Source organism: Nestor notabilis, unplaced genomic scaffold (assembly GCF_000696875.1).
Source record: "Nestor notabilis isolate BGI_N333 unplaced genomic scaffold, ASM69687v1 scaffold17400, whole genome shotgun sequence".
Taxonomy (NCBI): domain Eukaryota; kingdom Metazoa; phylum Chordata; class Aves; order Psittaciformes; family Psittacidae; genus Nestor; species Nestor notabilis.
In genome coordinates, this window is record NW_009910893.1 from 1 (window position 1) to 20,193 (window position 20,193).

At 39.2% G+C, this 20,193-nt stretch overlaps 1 protein-coding gene across 2 annotated transcripts; it reads left to right on the top strand.

Moving 5' to 3' along the window:
* Nucleotides 1–1,199: 1,199 nt before the first annotated feature.
* On the top strand, nt 1,200–19,470 carry TM2D1 (TM2 domain containing 1). Of its 2 annotated transcripts, XM_010012179.1 has the most exons (6): nt 1,200–1,269; nt 3,482–3,590; nt 7,826–7,917; nt 11,280–11,353; nt 12,811–12,929; nt 18,892–19,470. In XM_010012179.1, the coding sequence occupies exons 1-5, from the start codon at nt 1,200–1,202 to the stop codon at nt 12,919–12,921; spliced, it is 456 nt and encodes a 151-aa protein (XP_010010481.1). In that variant the 3' UTR covers nt 12,922–12,929; nt 18,892–19,470. The 2 variants fall into 2 exon arrangements, with proteins under 2 accessions (XP_010010481.1, XP_010010473.1); XM_010012171.1 differs by lacking the exon at nt 18,892–19,470 and having other exon boundaries at nt 12,811–13,234.
* Nucleotides 19,471–20,193: the final 723 nt, after the last annotated feature.

Below are 20,193 nucleotides of genomic sequence, written 5' to 3' on the forward strand. Positions count from 1 at the left end.
GCCTGAGAGGGGGCCGCTTGTGCAGCCGCCTCGGAGGGAGCCGGGGAGGTGGAAGGTGTGAGGGGCCCGATAAGGCCAGGGTGTCCCACGGGTGTCAGGAAGCCTCAGGTCTGGAGCCCCGAGGGAGTCTTGGCTGGAAGGAGCTGGAGAAGGCACGTCTGCAGTGGCCTAGGTTCATTTTGGGGGTGTCCAGTGTGTCCAAGGTTGGGATGCCTTTATTATTTTCAAAGAGAATATCCCCTGGGATGAGAGACCCCTCTCCTCCACCCCTCCAGCTTCTGAGTTTTGCAGGACACTCGAGTGGGTCATGGTGTCTTTGCACCACGTTGAGTTCTCTGCAGTCCAGAGGAGCGGGATGGATGTGTTAGACCCTGACTGTCCAAAAACATTTCAGGCCTTCCCCAGAAAACGTTTGTTGATGGTACCTTGCAGTTATTGATGGTCAAAAGTGTCAGGAAAGAAAATGCTGGGAAAGTTAACTTCAGCTCCTGCTGTACTTGGCTGTAGGAGTTCAGACCTATAGAAATTAGTTCCTGCTCAGTCTTTTTTCTAGTCCAAATTCCTAGACAAGGGGTAATGGGTTCAAACTTAAACAGGGGAGATTCAGGTTGGATCTAAGGCAGAAGCTCTTCCCTGTGAGGGTGCTGAGGCACTGGCACAGGGTGCCCAGAGAAGCTGTGGCTGCCCCATCCCTGGCAGTGTTCAAGGCCACGTTGGACACAGGGGCTTGGAGCAACCTGCTCTAGTGGAAGGTGTCCCTGCCCGTGGCGGGGGTTGGGACTAGATGAGCTTTAAGGTCCCTTCCAACCCAGCCCATTCTAGGATTCTATATTCATCTTCTCAACCACATGCCTCAGTTCAAAGGTACTCTGATATTGAAATAAGGGGAGAAGACTAGGTTAGGCGTGCTACCTTGTTGCCTTCAAATACAGAGGCTGTGACTGATAAATATTATTCCTTTAGGTAGTGCTGACTGCAGCACTAATTAAATGTGGAGCTTATGCGATATATTGGTGTATTAAATTGGATTAGCAGATTTAGTGTATGGTAATGTGCTGTTCCTATTTTGGGGGATGGATAGGAGCTAACATCAAGGTGCATCCTAAATCCTCAGGGTTTAAAGAAGGTGGAATAAATTACTGTTAAACCTGTTGTAGTGTTTGATACGAAAAATGTTTTTCTCAATTACCTGAACATATATGTGCGATGAGCCTAAAATAGACAATAGTACCCAAGAACCAATGAATTGCACAAATCACACAGCATATGGTAAGGATTTCTAACTTATATATTGACACTAACTACATTTTCCAAGGAAGTGTACAATTTATGCATTTGTGTATCTGCTAGATGAGCTTTATGAAACATGGGATTAGTAATATCATTAGTATGAAAGCCTAAACCACTTGTGTGGGTTGGATACTTTACTAAAAAATGGATAAATACTTTGTCTCTGATTGGGACATTTGTAAGTGAGGTTTCTGGTAAATCTCTTCCGTGTATGTTATATCCTCTAGGCTCTGTCCTGCACTAGTGTGATTAAAACAAACCATTCCCGTCATGATGATTTTGCATATAATTATTAAAAGAATTGACACATGACAGAACAGCCTTCAAAATCTTCTGATTTTTTTTTTTTCAAGGCAACATAGTGCCTTCCATCATCAGGAGGTTTTGGTGACACAAGGCTCTGTTTTGAGAGCACTTACATTTATTTGAGTGTTAAGTTCTAGTGTATTTTGGAGTACAACAGAAAAATGCTTAAATTGATCACTTGGTTTACCACTTCTGTTTAGCTTTTCTTATGTTCTCAGGTGTTGAAATAAATGGTCTCTGTGTTAGTTAATAGCACAACAGTTCCACTTTATGTGCATTCGTGTTTAAAACACATTTCTGTGCTTCTTGTCTTTCATGTTTTGCTTTCCATAAATACTGAATAATTTTCTTCACTGGGTTGCTTAGGGATAGTGAAGGTTTTCCAAATATTTTTCAGAGACTGGATGAAAATACTATCCAAAATGGATCTTTTGTAAAGTTATTCAGTCCTTTACATCGTCTTTGACGTTCTGTCTCTGATTGTAAATGGCCAGTCATTGAGCAGAAAGAATATGACATAGCTTGAGACTGTTCACAGCTCAGATATTGTTGTCTAACCAACTACATTGTGGTTGTATTTAATACACCACACATCAGAACAGGAGATAAGCTTCAGAGTGGAGGAAGTTGCTAACAATTAACATGTTGTTTTCTATGTGTGGTGTTTTTACACATATAACAGGTTTTAGATTGTTCCCAGAGTGTTTTGAGTTCCTTGCTTTTTCAGTATTACGTAAGTAATAAAAACTTAATCTTCTGGATCATGCTTGAAGCACTGTTCTTTCTGAACACCTTTCTGGGATCCATCACCCAAACAAATTAGGATTTAATTCAAAGCATTGAAGTAGTCTCATTGAGTAACAGGTTTGGAGTCTTACTGGTGTCAGATTGACAAGATAATTGTGGCTTTTTCTATATCAATGTATGATAACTGCTGTGGGTTTCTGAATAGCAGAGAGCAACTACTTTATTTGCATAATTTTACTACTAGAAATAATGTAATTTCTTTTATTATTGTCTTAGGTTAGGCACATCAGTATCATCCATGTAGGACTTCATAGCAGTTAAGTTCCAGACATAACTCAATATTTTTTTTGTCTTATGTAATATGGATAGATATTAGAAAAAAATCTAAATCCTAGTCCTCTTGCCTGTGTGTATTATTGGAAAATTTGGAAGGACATGTTGAACCTGGCTTGTTTTGTTAGGATTAACCAACAGGACTCAGAAGTACTGAAAACTGATAGAAAGTGCGTTTTTCCCTTTAAAACAACAGACACCAACACTGGATAGTGACTAACATTCTGACAATACACTGCAGACTTCTAGCAGATGTCACTTTCTGCTGTGATTTCCATGCTGGCTCTCTTAAGAGTCAAGTCTTAGCTAAAAATAATAGAGTAAGTTGGGTTGAAAGACGACTCAGGAACCTCCTGCTCAAAGCAGCATTAGCACCCACTTCATACCAGGTTGCTAAAGGCTTTGTGCAGTCAGATCTTGAAAGTCACCTCCAAGGATGGTGATGGCACACTACCTCTCTGGGCCACTTGTTCCAATATTTGACTTCTCATGATGAAAATGTTTTCTGTATGTCAGGTTCAGCTTTCCCATTGACTCATATTGGAGCCAGGATGGAAATTAAATCAGAATTAGGGCAGCAATTAGGTTTGTATAATTTATTTAATATGTAGCAAGGAAAAAATACAAGTTTGTCATAGAAATAGCTTTAAAAAGTTATTTAAACAAGAATGTATGCGTGTGTACTGTGCTCTGTATCATGACTATTGCACAGTAGATCTTCGTTTGTTCCCTTGTGTCTTGTCAGAAAAAATGTTACAATGCACCATCAGTTACTGCTTAATTTCATATAATTTTTTGTCCTCAGTTCAGTGTCTGCCAGCACCAAATATTACTTGCAAAGATCACCTTGGTGTAGAAAAAGTCTTTACAGGACATGAAGTTGGATTTTACAAGCCTATTGCATGTCGCAATGTGTAAGTACACGGGTACTTTTTGTAACAATTTGTCTTTGTTTTCACATTGATGTTTTTCTAAAACGGTGTGATGTGTTGACAGACGGAAAAAAGAGAAGTAAGATTGACCCATACACATGTTGCCCAGTACTTAATCCTTTAATAGACACAATAAGCAATGCAAGAGTACAATATGCATGTTTATAAGTAAATCTGTCTCTGCTTTAGACACTTTGTTTGTTTGTTTAGTTATGTTTGTGTCTTTGCTCTACTGTAGTATTTTACCTTTGCTTTACTTAGTACTTTACTCTGGCAAAACTTGCCCTAAACATGAAAACTACATTTCACATGTGCTTAAAATCCACACAGCTGCTGAAAGGAGCTGTCTGGGGACACCTCTCCATCCCTTCCCCTGCTGCACCATGTACTGAATCGGGGAACTGATCTGGGTTTGAACTAACTTGGATCAACTTCCCCAATTTCAGTCACAGTACAGTCACTTCAGGTGCTTGTGCCACTGTAAGGATGAAGGCAACTCAAGGATAAAAGAGCAGAGAAAGGAGGGCTGGACTGCACTGCTTTGTCCAGTGTCAGTACTGGGTCATGTCAGTTTAAAGTGTGCCTGTAGCTGCAGCTAAAGTTGTAGTATGCATGACTATTGGGGGAGTTTAAGTCTCAATTCAGTTCCCCCAAAAATCTCTTTCAGAGGAACTGTTCTCTATTTTTAAACAACCTTTGTGTTTAAGTGAGTCCTCTGTGTCTTTTAAGAGCCTGTTTCTGAAATGTGAAAATGATGGACCAAGTTTTTCTAAAGCACATTGTGAGCAGTGGAGAGCTCTGGGTACCAATAAATGTTCCAACTGGCCAATGCTAATGATCAGCCAACACCTGTCTGTACCATTTGCTTCTCCTTTTTGTGGACTTTCTTGCAGGAGCCTTTTTCTTTTGTCCTACTGGAATCTTTGGAAATTAAACCACCAGTAATATTCACTGGGTGTTCCTTATCACACCAGTGGGCAAATAACTCTAATGCAGTTCTTACTGCTCAATAATTTGCGTAACTCTGAAGTACAGCTCTGCCTCTTAGTTTCATAAATATTTTCTCTGTATTTAGTCTTCTCGACAGTCAAAGGTCAGCAAATTGAAGAAAACATATTATTACATCTAATCAAATTTAAATGCTCGCAAACTAGACTTCAGTCACATTTTTGTCCAGAAACAATTGCATTTCAGTCCCATCTGTGATGGGGACTGAGAACAAGATGAGCTATACTAGTTTAATAAAATTCCTTTCTCTTTGGGGTAGACAGTAGTTCTTCTGCTTGGAGTTTTTTGTATATGTGTATATTTTTGGTTTAATACATTTTCTAGAAACATGTTTTAAATGTAGCTTTTCATTACATTTATTAATTAAAAAATATATCTATGTAGGCAGAAAAATGTCATCCTTCTTGGGATGTCTGTTACTTGGTCATGACGATTCTTGATGGTGAACTAATCAATGGTTACACTATCAAAAGAACTTTCTGTGGCTTTCCCAATCCCATGACTGCTAGTGTGGCAGAAGGGGAACCTTTGTAGGCTTGCTGAAGACGCAAGTAGAATACAACTGGGAATGTAGGAAGACTTAGGGAAACACACTCTTGATAAAGCCCCAAAGCCAGGTAAAAATGGCAGCAAGATGAATACTACCATACTTCGTATGTACACTTGTCTAAAAAGTTGTCTAATCACTGATCATTTATATGAGCCTTTTCTAAGCCATTTTGAATGTTACTTAATTATGAGAAACATTATTTTAAGCAGGGATCTCCAGCTTAATATTACAACAATAGGCCTGCCTTTTCTACTGCTTTTTGTAGATTTTCTAGTGTCTTATCTGAGTTTTGATGGAAATTGCACCCATCTTCTGGCAGAAATAACTGCACGTCATTTAACCAGAAAATTAATTTGAGAAGGCATCGTCCCGTTAGCAGGGTTGTCCTAGCATGGGGACAGCACATTCAGCTCTATACCTAGCTTTTGGAAAGGGCAAGTCAGCAAGTTTGCCTTAGCCAAACTGTAATTCAGCAACAGCCCAGGTAACAATTCTGGGATCCAGTTATTACAGAGCAAGACCAGGAGATGTTATGTGTTTGTGTAAGTGGATGTGTTCAAGTTCAGCTGCTCCTCGTGTTAGTTCAAGGGAAAGCTTGTAAGTGCTAATGAGATTACTCCAGCAAAGTCAAGGTTGCTTTGGTTTGGTTTTAATTTGATGTTTTGGAGGTAGGTTTTTTTCCCCCTGAGCTCTAGAACTCCCTACATGGGCACTCTGGCATGTATTTTGCTTAATATGTGCAGGCCATGATTCTGCAGACTTGAAATGTCTAGTGCTCAAGTATTCCCATTCCAGGAAAGGAGTCCACAAAATGGTAGTCTATGAAATTCATGGAGTTCGGTGTGGACAGGTCCTTGAGAAGTGCTAAGAGAACCTAAAGGAGCACAGGAACCACCATGACCTACAGCACTACCTGCATATTATCAACTGATGTGGAAGAGCTGGAAGAACATTTTTAGCGTGGCAGGTGGAAGAAACATATGCAGAAAAAATTAAGAGCTGAGAAGCAAGAAAAAAAATCTGATGAGGAACTGAAAGGAAATTGCATCTTTTACCCAACTGTAGAAATTCACTTAGATGCCTGGGATGTGTTATTTTCCTACTCACTGGTTTGGTCTGCAGTGCATATTTTTAACTGAAAGAGTAAGACAAAGGAAATACAAGAGTGGATGCAGCTTTGTTACACTATTAACATGCATCCACTTCAGACTAGATTTCTTCTGCTCGTCAGTTTGATTCTGACTAGGTTGCACACTGTTCTGCTTTTAAAAGCATCTCAGTGCGTAGGCAAGTGCTCTGTTTATTACTAGTTTTGATTAGAAGCATCTCAAATTAAACTGTGTTCCCACCTTTTGTGCAAGAGCTTGTTTTATGCTTTAGTGTCCTTGGAGAGTTGTTGACACTTCTGTAGTTCATAAACAATTTTCAACAGTTTCCCTCAATTTTGAAATAAAACCGTTAGTGTTCTTTACAGTGGAAACAAGACAGTTCTAAAGAGGATAATTTACATGACGTTAGGTTCCAGAGTGTTGCTAGTAAGTGCTAAGTAACAAATATTGAAGTAAGAGTCATGATTTAATCCCTTAATGTTGCCATTAAGTTTTAAAGTCAGTAAATCTAGATAATAAGCAAAAAGGTGGATCTTTATTTGGCATTGAAAGTGCTTAATAAAGGTGCTTGGACCTTTCTCAGCTCCTGTCTTTCTGAAACTTATGTTTTATTCGACTGTCAACCAAGAGTTTAATTTGGACTTCTTATATAATTGCCAGGACATAGAAGTGCAAGTACCAAAGCAGTGAATTATTGAATATTTTTAAAGTTTTAATTACATTTGGGTTTGCTTTTCTTTTCAGAAGCTAGCTGTTCACCAATGCAGCAAAGGATGCAGCAAGTTCTAGTATTGACAGCTAGATGTTTCTAGCTCACTTATTAGTATAAGTTACTTACAAATAAAGTCACACATGGTTAGGTGGCTAGAATGGTGCCTATTAGCATAAATCTCAGAAACTGTTGTGTCTGTTTATTCTGTATTTCTGACCATGGGATGCTTTAGAGTACCTCTGTACATCTTTGTACCATCAACAGTCTTTTTTGTTTGTGAGTTTGTGGCATTTACTACTTTTAGAGTGTAGTAAATGGGTACATGACTTACCCTTTTTATTGAATCCTTCCTGCATCTTCTTCAGCCAGTGGCCATGGTTCATTTCTCCTTCAGATCTCATTGCAATTCCTGTCTCTGCTGACATCTCACCTGTCTATCCTGTTCCTCTCGATTTGGCTGAGTGTGAGACTAATGCCTACAGACAGTGTGCATGCACCTCTTAGTTTTCTAGGGTTGTCTCAATAGGGCTGAACTGTTAGGAAGTACTCTGTGAAACTGGGGATTACGTCCTGACAAGAAATCATGATTTAGTTTCAGAATAGTCTGTATTCTGCAAGAGTATACTCGAGTTGCAACAGCTGAGATTGCTTTATGGAGGATGCCTACCCAGTTTGAAAGCTTAATATTATCAATTCTGTGTCTGTTAACTGAAGCTAAATAACAGTCTGTAGGGTTTTTAAAAAGTGAAGCAGCAGGCAAGTGACTCACTACTTTTAATTCTCAAAAGTATGAGTGAATATATCTTGCAGTCATTGTCTATATTGTTTCTTTTGGCAGCAATGGATACTCATACAAAGTGGCAGTGGCTCTGTCCTTATTTCTTGGATGGCTGGGAGCAGATAGATTTTATTTAGGTTATCCTGCATTAGGTAAGTTTCTCTCTTATTTTTTCTTTGAGATAGAGCTTATTGTACATATGTGTACCTTTGTATTTTTAGTAATGAAGGCTGACAGTCATAGTTCTAATATTTATAACTAGAATCCTCACTTTATTGTCAAGATAAAATCCTGCATTATCCTCAGCCTGCTATTCTGTTGGAGTGAGTGGTAGGAAATGGGTATATAGTTGTTCCAAAAGATAAAATCCTAATAAGCAAACTTGATTATTGCTATTCATAGTTTTGCTTTATGTTTGCTTTGCATTGATGTTTATCACAGCATTCTTTGTGAGACATTGAAACAGAAGAGGTTTTGACTTATATGCCAACTACTTAAATGATGCTTGATTTTACCAGGAAAATAATGGACAAACTTTACAGTGTTTTGGGATATAGAATTTATTCTGGCAAATAGACACCTTCAAAATAGCTCATAGTATTAATAACAGTTCTGCAGAAACTGGGATCTTTAATAAGAACTACCTCTGGCTAGCGTTTTTAGGACCTGATTCCCAGGGTGGTGTTGCCATTAGCTTTTAAATAAAGGCAGTATGTTAGAGCTACTTTCACTGGCTTTGTTTATGAGATGGGCAAAGGGAGTAAATTTAAGCCTTGGTAGCATGGAGCAACGAATTAGGAAAAGCTACACATGTTACTGCCACTTCAGCTTGGAATTTTGAGTTTCTGCTCACTAAATGCAAACCCTTGTTTTTTTCACAATATTCTCTGTCCTTCTCAATAATCTTGTGATAACATCTGTGTTTTTTTTTCTCCGAGATTCTCTAATTAGCACTTACTTTGTCCATCTGTTTCACAAAAGATCCATTTTTGGAAATGGTCAATAAGGTGCACCTTTTTGTTGTACCATTGCATTTGGAATAATAATTTGCAGTAATTATTTTGTGTTATATTGTAGTAATATAGATTTATAAATCCTCCATTCTTCTATAGAAGTTCTTTATGGCTTATGCTTGTTAACCCTACTGGAATATACTGTAGCCAGTAACCAAAGTTAAAAGGCTTAAACTCTCCCACAGTCATGTTTTCAAGCTTTTGGCAAAAGCAAATAGGTAAGAGTAGAAGATCAATTCATTGGATTCCTTTACAGTGGTTGATTGGGGATTTTTGAGGTCATCCATGCCTTGGCAAAGAATGGTTAAGAAAGGTTAATATCATTGAAATACTTTGTGCAAGCATAATAAAGACTGTAAATGCTCTTTGGTTTATTTTTTTCCTTCTTTTTTTGCTTAAAGAGCACACACAAATACAAGCTGTTGAATGTGAAGAAATCAGGAAAGCAACCTCTTCCTCTCCCACACACTGTGAACTAAACCATAAGTTACTACTGTGTAAGAGCACTATTTTTTCCCTCCATGCTTTAGAGGAGTTTATTTTCTCAGTGTGATCTGCTTGTTGGGGAGGGAAGTGAGGAGGAAGAGAAAAAATCAACTTTACCCTGCACTCCAGAAATACATGCCAGGTTCAGAAACAGTTCTACATTCAGTATAATGGAGCAGCCAGTTCCTCAAATGAACTGGAGGTGCTCTTGGAAATGCCAACTGGCACTGAAGTTCAGGACCAGAGCTTGGAGAGGAGATGGTGTAAGAAGTGTCACAAGTATCTTAAATGGTGACTGCACTCAGTGCAGGTAATAACAAAGTAAACCATTTGACAGTTTGGTGTTATTTAATAATCTCAACTGATGTTTCCTAAGGCCAGCATTTAGCTGTCTGTTTCCCTTATGTTTTGCTATGCTCCTGCCAGGCTAACCGTGTCTGGCTGCTGCAAGTCTCACAGGTCAGCCACTGGGAACAAGTGGTTTTAAACAATGTAATACTTTGGGGTTTGCACGTTTAAGTGGCACCACTTTAGTTGCATTATGCACGTAAGTTTTTTTTCTCTAATCAGCTGAAAGACCATCCTGCTACTACTCTTTCATCTTCTTCGTTGTTAGGTATTTTTCCCCTGTGCTCTCTGACTACTGTGTTGTTCCATGGAGAGGTTATAAACTGTCTCCCTGGCATTTATAAATCAGGCTAGTTTCGTCTTGTCAACTCTGGGAGCTTTATTCAGACTGTGGGATGCTCTTCCTGCAGCATGCATGCAGTTACTCCTCCGTATGCAGCCTCATAAACAGGGCATGGGGGAGAGGAGGTAGTATGTGGGAGAGAATTCTGCTTCTGAGAGAGGTAAGCACAAAGGAGGAGGTGGAGGTCAGGAGACTTTCAGGTGTTTGACCGAGAGCAGGCTCTTTCTTCAGAGAAGGGCTTTTACTAGAGGTTTTACCAGCAGGTATCATGAAGCACAGTTCAACTTGTAGCCGTGGGGAAGAGGTGCTCTGGGATGCCACACTGGCTGATATTACCAGTGTGCTCTCTTGCCTCAGAAGTGTGCTTGGCCCTTGTAAGCACTTAAGGTATGCTTTTTAGCACTGAGCTGTGTTTTCCTTGTACAGCATAGCCTGAAACTGATTTAAATGCAACAGATACGCATTCCTCCTCATACTGCCTATGCCTGGGTAAAGAGACAAACAAATGTCTTCTTAAGGAGTATCTCGTTCTCAAAATAACCTAGGGATTTGCCTAGCTCAACTGGAGTATTACTTATATATACTACTCATTGTATTATATTCATTTTATAAGACACTGCTGATGTTAAAACTAAATTTAAGACAGCCTCCTTCTTCCCAAGGCATTTTCCAGATGAAGTCTGTCTTGCATGGCAACTTCTAATGAAACATTTATCTGTTAGTTGCTATTCCCATATATTTTCTATTAATCTTTCATTTATTTGTACAAAAAATAACATTTTTGAATGCCAGTTAAAGAGAAATGTTTATATTTGTTTAATATGTATTCAAAATAAATTCCTATTTCAGCAAAAATACAAAAATGATACAAAGGATTGTTTGCCAAAGTAGCGTGTTCTGAAAATCGAATCAGTATGTGCTGCAACTCATGAGACGGTAGAAAGTCTCCCTCTATTCACAAGTAAATTTTGCTGCTCAGGTTGGGATTTTTTCTGTCTGTGCTTCAATCAAAGAAAAGAAAATTTCCAGTTTTATGTTTATGAACTTCTGCCTTTCCTTGTTTAAGAGTATTTAGCTGTTAAAAAAATTAAATTGTTAAAGTTTAAAATCTTTGAAGTGTATTCAGGATGTAGAAATATTAATGTGTGGTTTGTTTTTTCCCCTGATAATTAGAGATCTTTAACTTTAGGTCTGTTTCTAGATGTGTGTTTGTATGTGTGTGTATGTATGTATTTTGTGGGATGAGGGGAGAGTTGGAATGTGATTTCCACCAGAAACCTATGAACTTCATAGTGACAGGCTTAAACCTGTTTTCCTTTTTTAGGTTTGTTGAAGTTCTGCACTGTAGGATTTTGTGGAATAGGGAGCCTAATTGATTTCATACTTATTTCAATGCAGGTAAGTCAGGGCTTTCAAAACAAGCTACAAATGTGGTTTTGTTAAAGCTTTGATTTAATTGCTCATACTTTGGTAGCATTTTGGCCTGAAGAACTTTTTTGTATTGAAAAGTCAAGGCATTTATTTTAGCTCTGTAGATTGATGTTGTAGAATATGGATATGAGGACATACTGAACAGGGGAAGTTCAGGTTAGGTGTAAGGAAGAAGTTCTTTACTGTGAGGGTAGTGAGGCACTGGCACAGGGTGCCCAGAGAAGTGGTAAATGCTCCGTCCCTGGCAGTGTTCAAGGCCAGGTTGGACAGAGCCTTGGGCAAGATGGTCTAGGGTGAGGTCTCCCTGCCCATGGCAGGGGATTGGAACTGGATGAGCTTTAAGGTCTCTTCCAACCCTAACGATTCTATAATCCTATGATTGTATGAAATATCAATATATTTGCTGTTTGAATTAAAAATTAGATTAGATATCTATAAATACTTGTAATGAATAGCTTGGAAGCTATAGCACTGTAAATTCACTTTGTCAGAACTTGTGAGCTGTTTATGTGACGTAAAATGTTAGACTTTGCATGAGATGTCCTGCTGTTCCCAAACCCCTGGAGCCCATCATCTGGGGTGTCCATGCAGTGTGCAGGGGGGGACATTGCCATTTCTTTTTCTGCATCTCCTCCAAGTACAAGTCCCATGTCACCCGAGAGCTGTCACTGTAGGATTCATGATGTTTAAATCTCCAGCTGGGGTGACATTTTGTGACATCATGAAATTGCCAAATTGTCTTACTCTGTAGTGCATGAATTGCAAATTGCCTGTGATGAACTTAAAATGCATTTTGAATATGGGAATTGTTTATATGCATTTATATATATATACACACACTTTAAAATTATGCACCTTTGTGTATACATCTTTTAAATCATATGCATTCTCAAATTCCTTTCTGTGCTATCACATAGCTATCACATCTTGCCTCAGTTCATTTACAGATGCAGTTGAGAGTGTCTTTCTTTCATCTCTCCTTATTCATCTCCGTGGTGACCCCACATCAATTTAGCATTTACAGAAAAAAACCTCATGATCTTTACTTCTTCTCTCCATTGCTTACCTGTGCACTATTTCAAAGATATTTGTCATCAGCCTAATTCTCTCCTGCCTACCCTCCTTTGTTCAAGAAGAGTGGTTTGGAGCCCACTTGTGTGTTAGCCCCATTTTGTGACTCAAATCCTCACTGGCTTAACTTAGCACCAGTGCCTGGCTGTGTAATTTGGTTGATTAGAAGCTAAGACAGCGCTCTCTAAAACAGTTAAACTAACTACAGCATAACTTCAAAATAAATCTACTTTCTGTTTGACTAATTAAGCATGACTAATTTTATGATGGGAAAATTAGCAGTAATTGAGACATTAGCACAAAGTATATATTTCACTTCATATTGAAAAGTCTTGGTTCTTTTTCTCTTGTAGATTGTTGGACCTTCGGATGGCTCTAGTTACATTATAGATTACTATGGAGCAAGGCTTACAAGGCTCACTATTACCAATGCCACATTCAGGAAAATGCAGACCTATCCTTAACCCTGGCAGTAAGTGTCACAAATAGGTGCATTTCAGTTTCACAGATGGATCCAGTCGTCCACTGAAATTGCTGATGACTTATTAATTACACTTCATCAGAACTGAATACTAAATGTACATGGAACAAAGATGATAGAATATGAAAATTCCTCAAGTGAATGAGTTTACCTCAAAGGCGCCAAGTTTCTTTGTGACTGCTCTATTTCTGTGAGCACATGGTTTGTTGCCAAGTTGTACCATTTGTGAAATGTGCAGACTTCTGCAATTTGCACTGACGTTCTTCTGTGTCTGTAAGTATAATTTAGAGTGTTATAGAGAGGTGGAGAAAGATATGTTCAGAAGCTGATCTTTAGTCCATTGAAATTGATGAGGTTTTTAGCATGGCTGGGCTAGGATTATACTTGGGGTCTGTTTTCGAAGCTATGTGTAGCAGTTTGTAAATGAACTTAAATATCCCAAACCGCAGAAATGGCCTTTCTTTCTATCCTGTTAGTTAAAATCCAGATGGCCCTAAATCTTGTGCTGATGGATCCTTTGAAATTCCATTAATTTAAATAATTATTTCTCTAAAGGTTAAAGACAAATTTTGGACAAGTTGCAAAATCTGGCGAGTACTGATCAACAGTAGAAATATGGAGGCGTAAAAAAATAGAACATACCACAAAAAAGGAGTGTAGATGTTGGGGTGCCCTGAGATTAGAATAAAAAAATAATCATTCTTCTTATTTTGATTTTTCCCCCCCCCACTTTTGCAACCATCTGTAGTGAAATACTTACCTTCTTTTCCTGAAAAGAAATTGGCGTATGAATTTTACAGCTACAGAATGTCAAAAAAGTAAATACTTTTTACTAACAAAGCCCTTAAAAGGATCTTGGTTTAGATCAGTTGTGTTTCAGTGAAATGAGGTCTTTCCCCTTCAAAGTTGTTTGACCAAAGTCTTTAGGACACCCAAGATTTACCTAGATACTCCTTTAAAGAAAAGTATATACAGAGAGACACATTAATAGAATCTCTGTGTTATTTGACCAATTTTAAACATTTCCTTCACCTTCCAATGAAAACTGGCAAGAACTGAGTGAGAAATCCATGTGATACAAACTATAGTGTATATAGTTTTCAAAACTTTGGGGTATTCTTTTGTTTTTCAGATGAAACTTTCAAAATGGTTCTAGTGTGTCCACAAAAGGTATTTTTAAGGGAATTACAAAAAATGAGATTCCCAAATTGATTTTTAAATGTGCACTTTGTGGGTTTTAGTCTCTCTTAAACCTACATTGAGTGGTGCACAGAAAGCTTTGTAAAGAAATCAAGGTTTTTTTCTAGATCAGCAGAACTTGACATAGGTAGTGAGAATAAACCACAGGGAATATTTTGTGATTAACACTAATTCTTTCCTTCACACAAGAAAGATGTAGCTTAGGAATACTTGTGTTCTACTTCTGGGTTCAAAAAGAGGAGAACACTCTGTTAGCTTCATTCACTTGCCTGGTACTTGTTTTATTTCGCTTTTGTCTCTCACTGGATGCTCTTTGTGCATTTTTGTTTCCTGTAACACTCCCAGAAACAGACAGGAAGTGGACGGAAAGTAACTGTTTGAATCAAATAAAATCTCATGGCTAAGATCATCTTGTGGCTCGTCTGCTTTTTGGTTTTTAACGCTGAAGCTGATAATATAGCTGTGAAAATAGGAAGATACCATGGACTTTATAATAAAAAAATACACTTGGGCAACTCATTGCACAGGATTTCATTCTAAAATATATTTCCATGTGTACAAGTAGCAGAGAGCTTGACTTAATGATTTCAGCAGCCCATCCTGTGCTTTATTATCTGTAAAAGAATACGGGAGCTATTTTGTGTGAATCAGATGAAAATATGATCAGTTATGAGGTCCATCAGATAGTTTGTTAATCCCAGAAACCAAGTAGCCAGCAGAGAGGAAGATTTGTTATTCCAAGTTACAGTGTTTCTGTAGGAACAGAAGATGGCTATCAACCAATGCAGGGAATAAAAGCTGCTATGGAACTCTCTCCTGATGCTCTCTGGTTTGTGATACCCATGCACGCTCTTGTGAGGAATGCACTGCTTTTTCATCTCATCTCTTGGGATGGCATTCCACTTGCTCCTCTATCTTGTCTTAACAACTTCTTTCACAACCTTCTCCTTTGTCTGTAAAGCCTTTTGGAAATCAGTGCCAAAGGTGGTGTAACCTTTTCATCTTGTATTGAGTACTGTTGGAATTATGTTCCGTATCTGAACACACTTACCTGCATTTCTGCACACTTGTTTAGCTGCCTAACTGAAGTTTAGAGAGGGTTAACTGAGTAAGCAGATAGTAACTGCAGAGCCAGTAGTGAGGTCTTTGTTTTCATCATGTAATTATCAGACATGGCATGTTTACCATAAGGGCTGTGAAAAGTGTGATGTGAGATGTAAAGCTGTCCCACTGTGCTAATAATAAATTGGCTACAGTAATATTTATCAAAATGTCTGTCCTATGATGATTTTCTGTGTTGCTGCCTGCTTGAGCTTAATCCTGTCAATCAAGTTGTCCACCCCAGTGTTCCTGTAGCCTCTATTGCTCTGACTGTGCTGAATAATCTCTCTGGATTATTTTCATAAAAACAGTTGCAAAGCAATAAAAATAATTAGACAATGTACTGTGTCATCCTCCTGCCTCGTTCCCAGATAAAATGATAGCTGCTGGCCCTGCAGATATTCAGGAATCCTTTCATCATTCCTACAGGACTGAAAGGTATTATTCTGTATTTGTAAAAATAAAGAACATAAAAAGTGAAGGCCAGAGTTTAAAAAAAGAATTTGAAGTACCTAGCCTTTAAAAACCTGTGTAAGGCTCTTCACTGAAAATGCTGCAGATCCATGCCAGGAGTTAAATCCAAATCTTCCCTAAGTGCCGGTGCAGTTCAGTCGCTGCAAAAATGACTCCATAAACCTGTCCTTTTTTCTTTTTTTAATGTCCCTTTTAGGATTGTTCTGCAATGTGCTTAACCATGATCTGAAAGAGCAGTAGCTGGTAGAAATATTCAGCTCTGGGCACTTTGCAGTCACACAGTGCAAAAGTGGTTGTACTTAAGTGTGCTTATGGTATTCATAAGTTACTCTGGATTGTGTTTCATAGAATCATAGACTGGTTTGGGTTGGAAGGGACCTTAAAGCTCATCTGGTGTTTGGTCAACCTGTGCATCTTTCACTTGTGTTTAGAGCTTGCTTTCCAAAAGGGAGGATTTAGGGATATTTTAGAACAAACTGACTTGTTATTCCAATTGTGGTTTAAATCACAACTATGCTATGGCAACTTCCTATGACAGCATTTTGTTATCCTAACCGTTTCCCTCTCCACCACCACCCACCACTTATTACATGAAGATATCACTTCTGCTTTCAGGACCTGATAACACCTTAAATGTTAGGCTTTATTATGTTTCCAAAGATGTATTGCTGTATGTCTGCCAGTAAAACTTCTCAGCTCCACAGGAAGGTCTTTGTGTTTGAAATGCTCCGTTAGAATTTTTTTTGGAGAACATCTGTTGTCACCCCATCAAGAATTGTTTCCTTTGTTCCTCAAGAGTATATTCAGCTCTATTTGCTTACACAGCTATGTCTATTCAGTCTCCTCGCATCTCTTCCCCATGTTTTGGGGGTTTTATTTTTAGATTCATTAGGTGTTTAGTCCATCCCTGTTGCTTGCTCTGCAGTTTTCAAACCTGTTCCCTCCAGAAAACGATGTCGAATGCAGTAAGGTTGGGTGCTTAAGCACCCAGTTGGGGAAATGCCAGAGGCAGGATCTTGCAAGCAACCATGCATTTTCGTAGGACTGTCACTAACTGTGGGATTGCCTTTTATTTCACCAATACATCATCCAGTCTTTCAAACTCGGTGTCGTCTCATCCCAAACCACTTTGCCATTTTCATTATTACCAATGGTCACTGTATGGCTTCTTTAAAAAAAATGCATCATTTAAATTCATTTAAATCATGCTTTTTAACCAGCTACTATGTTGTGGCTTCAGCCTGCACCAGAGTCTGCAAAAAGGTGGAATATAAGAGATTATTGTTTGCATCTTCTGCCTGAATCTGGGGAGAAAAAATAGCTTAACTTTAGGCATATGCTTAAGTGTTTTGCTAGACTGAAATTTGATCAGGGCTCTTCCCACTTTCTTTCTGTCAATCCATCTGTGTTTCCCAGAGAACCTTTCTAATCTCTCTGAATTACAAGAGAAAATAGCATTCTGTATGGAACCCTTAGTACTGAGTGTAAGTAAGTGGCTAATAATATTTGGTACAGCTCTGTGAAATCCTGAGTGTGCCCAAACTTCTTTTTTTCACTTCAGAGATGGTTTTCTTGACTTCTGTTCATCTCTCAGCTCTGTTCATTATCAGCCACCTTTGGACATCCTGCAGCAAGTTCACAAGTACCTCTAGGAGGAGTTGGACTCTTCAGAGCTGAATCAAGTATGTAGAAATGTCACGGCATCAGGTCAGGGAATCTTTTATATCTATGAAGCAAAGACACGTTAGGGAGCAGTAGATGTCAATAAGAGGAGGTTGTAGGCTTCGGTTTCTGCAGAGAGTATGTCTGAAACTTGAAACTACGTTGTCTCTTTGCCTTTTGCTTCCTGAAGGTGGAGCCAAACCCCCTATCAGATCTCCAAATCTTCTGAAGTTGTTCTTTATGGTACAGCAGAGACTTAGCACTCCGGTATTTTTCCTCACACAACAGAGAAAACTGGAAAGTGGATGTGAGGATTCTGTCCAACCAAGATGCATTTTGCACTATGCTCACTCTCTAGATCTAAGACTGTAGCAAAGGAAAAGAAAGGAAAAATAAGAATACAAAGTGCTGTTTACACCGTGTGTAGTGAAGATCTAGTTCCATAAACTCCCAACAAAATAAAGTGTCTAAAAAATCCTGCTTGTCTCAAATACAAACTCCTTGCTTTTCCCAGTATTTCTGAGTCTTACTCTTCGTGCTTCATTATAATCTCAAACATACTCAGGCTTTGATAATTCTCCATTATACATTTGAATGGCTGCTTTCAAGACTGCAGTGCTCTCTCTGAGAAGCACAGTTCCGAGGCTCTGCAGATGCATATGACACAGCAGAATTTTAGGCAGTATAAAAATTATAAAGATCAGTTTCCATTACAGTAATTACTATATAAATCCTATCTTTAAGAGGCTTAGAACAGGCCTATTTAACCTTGGTTGGAGCTGATGCTTGGTCCAAGTCTGATCAGTTGATCACCATTTTTTTTCTTTTTCTTTTCTCTGCAGCATCATAACTTAGTGGGGAGTGGGGTGGGGAGGGAGAAGGCATCCAGCACATCCTCTGCGCTCTGTCTCTGACAGGGTGGTGGGTGTGTAATCAAGCAGTATACCTGTCCCCAACCAAGAGCAAGACTCAATGAGATGTACATTTTGTTACAACTGAAAAACACCGTTTCTCCCCTTGGAACCTGTGGTACTGCAGAGCAGGTATGTGAGACAGCTCGGAGGCAGACCATCCACAGAGTGCAACTAGAAGCACCTTGGTAAACCTTCAGATCTTACACTCTTTGGAGGGCTATAGGGGTAATTCCTATCTTTTATGTCATTTGCACCACCTCAATGAAAGTGAAGGTGTTGTCTGCCCTGGTACTTCCCCTGTGAGTAGCTGAGGTGGCCAGAGCTGCCTCCAGCTGCCTTTCAGGTCAAAGCATTTGAAGCTGAGAAAAGCTGGCTGCACAATATGCAGAGGTTGGTGTTACCCTGCTCCATTGCTGAAGCATGCCAGACTCTTAGCTGTAGGCCAGGGAGCAGCTTCAGTGTGGATACCCATTACTTGCTCAAGTGAAACCCTGCCACAGCATTTTCCATGTCATGAACCTGGTCTGCGGTGGGTGCTTTGCCCTCTAGTCTGCAGAACCGTAGGAATGAACTTATTAATGTATTCTGTTTCCTTTACACAGAGTCTTCTTCAAAGTTCCTTGGATTTACCATAGGGAAAACATGGCGAGAACATGTAAGAGGAGATCACTGCCTTCAAAGAACTGACTGAGTGTTCACCTTGATCCTGACAAGGCTGCCCACCATATGGATTGTGTTGGCAGAGGCAGAAGCCTGGGGAATGCAGAGGTGGGGGGTAATTTTTAGGGCTTTCATTCCATGGTCCCATTGATGATAACCCTATTAAGAGGATGATGCATGCGACTTTTAAGTTATTTTGTTAACTAAGTCTAAGCAATGGATGTGTCATGCTAACAAACAGAATTGCTGGTGTGTCTAATACAGTATGTAAGTACAGTATAGTGAATTTAAAAGGTTGTGGTAATCCAAGAATGTTAGAAGGGAAATGCGTGCTGGGGGGGGGGGAGTGTGTGGGGGTTGGGGAGAAAAACGACTTACTTGACATTCCCTGTCTTCCTCCCAGCTCCTTTGCTAAAGTAGGAACAGAATCGGAACAAAAAAATGTTTGTTTTACAGCTGTACCAAGTTACGGCGTGGACTCGTGCTCCCCCCCTCCTCTCCCACTTGCATCAAGTACATCCTGTACTTTTGGCAACATGTTGACTGGATATTTAAAAGCTGTGAACTGTTCTGAAAGTTTCACATACTGGGTTATGGGCCATGTGTGTTTGATCAAAATTCAATTACTGCACTGTACCATGCTTGGAAACCTATCATCCCAAGTTATGAAGTATGACGAAATAGGCTAATCTAATTGGTTCAGTATGGGAGCAGTATCAACCAAGCTTGTTATGATAAATAGCTTCCTGTGTTAAAGGTTCTCTAGAGCTTAAGTATCTTGGCTCACCTCCCTCTACAAAATAAGAATAGTGTTCCCTGGGAACAGTTACATCACTGTCCCTCTCCTATATTCACAATTAAAGGTTTGTGGATTTTTTTTTTTCATCTTGTTATTCCTTGAATAGATAATCCGTGGCCATCGACCCCATTCCCCACTTTTCCTGCTCCTTCCCCATTCCTCAGGTTAGGTCGTGTGGTGCTTACCATGAGTCTCCCTGTTCTGTTTCAGGGCTAGGTAAGGCAAGCTTGACCAGGATGCCAAAACCCACCCTGGGCCGGAGGCTGCGGTTTGTGTGCCTGTGTGTCAGTACATGTGACATGCCTGTTTGTATAAAGATTTGGACTTTTTGATGTTAAGTTAAATGAGGAAGCACTTTAACCTTTCTGAGCACCTAATAAAAGAACTTCTGTATAGTGAATTTCATACCTATGGATGTGCTATTATCTTCTTGAAACTGAAATTA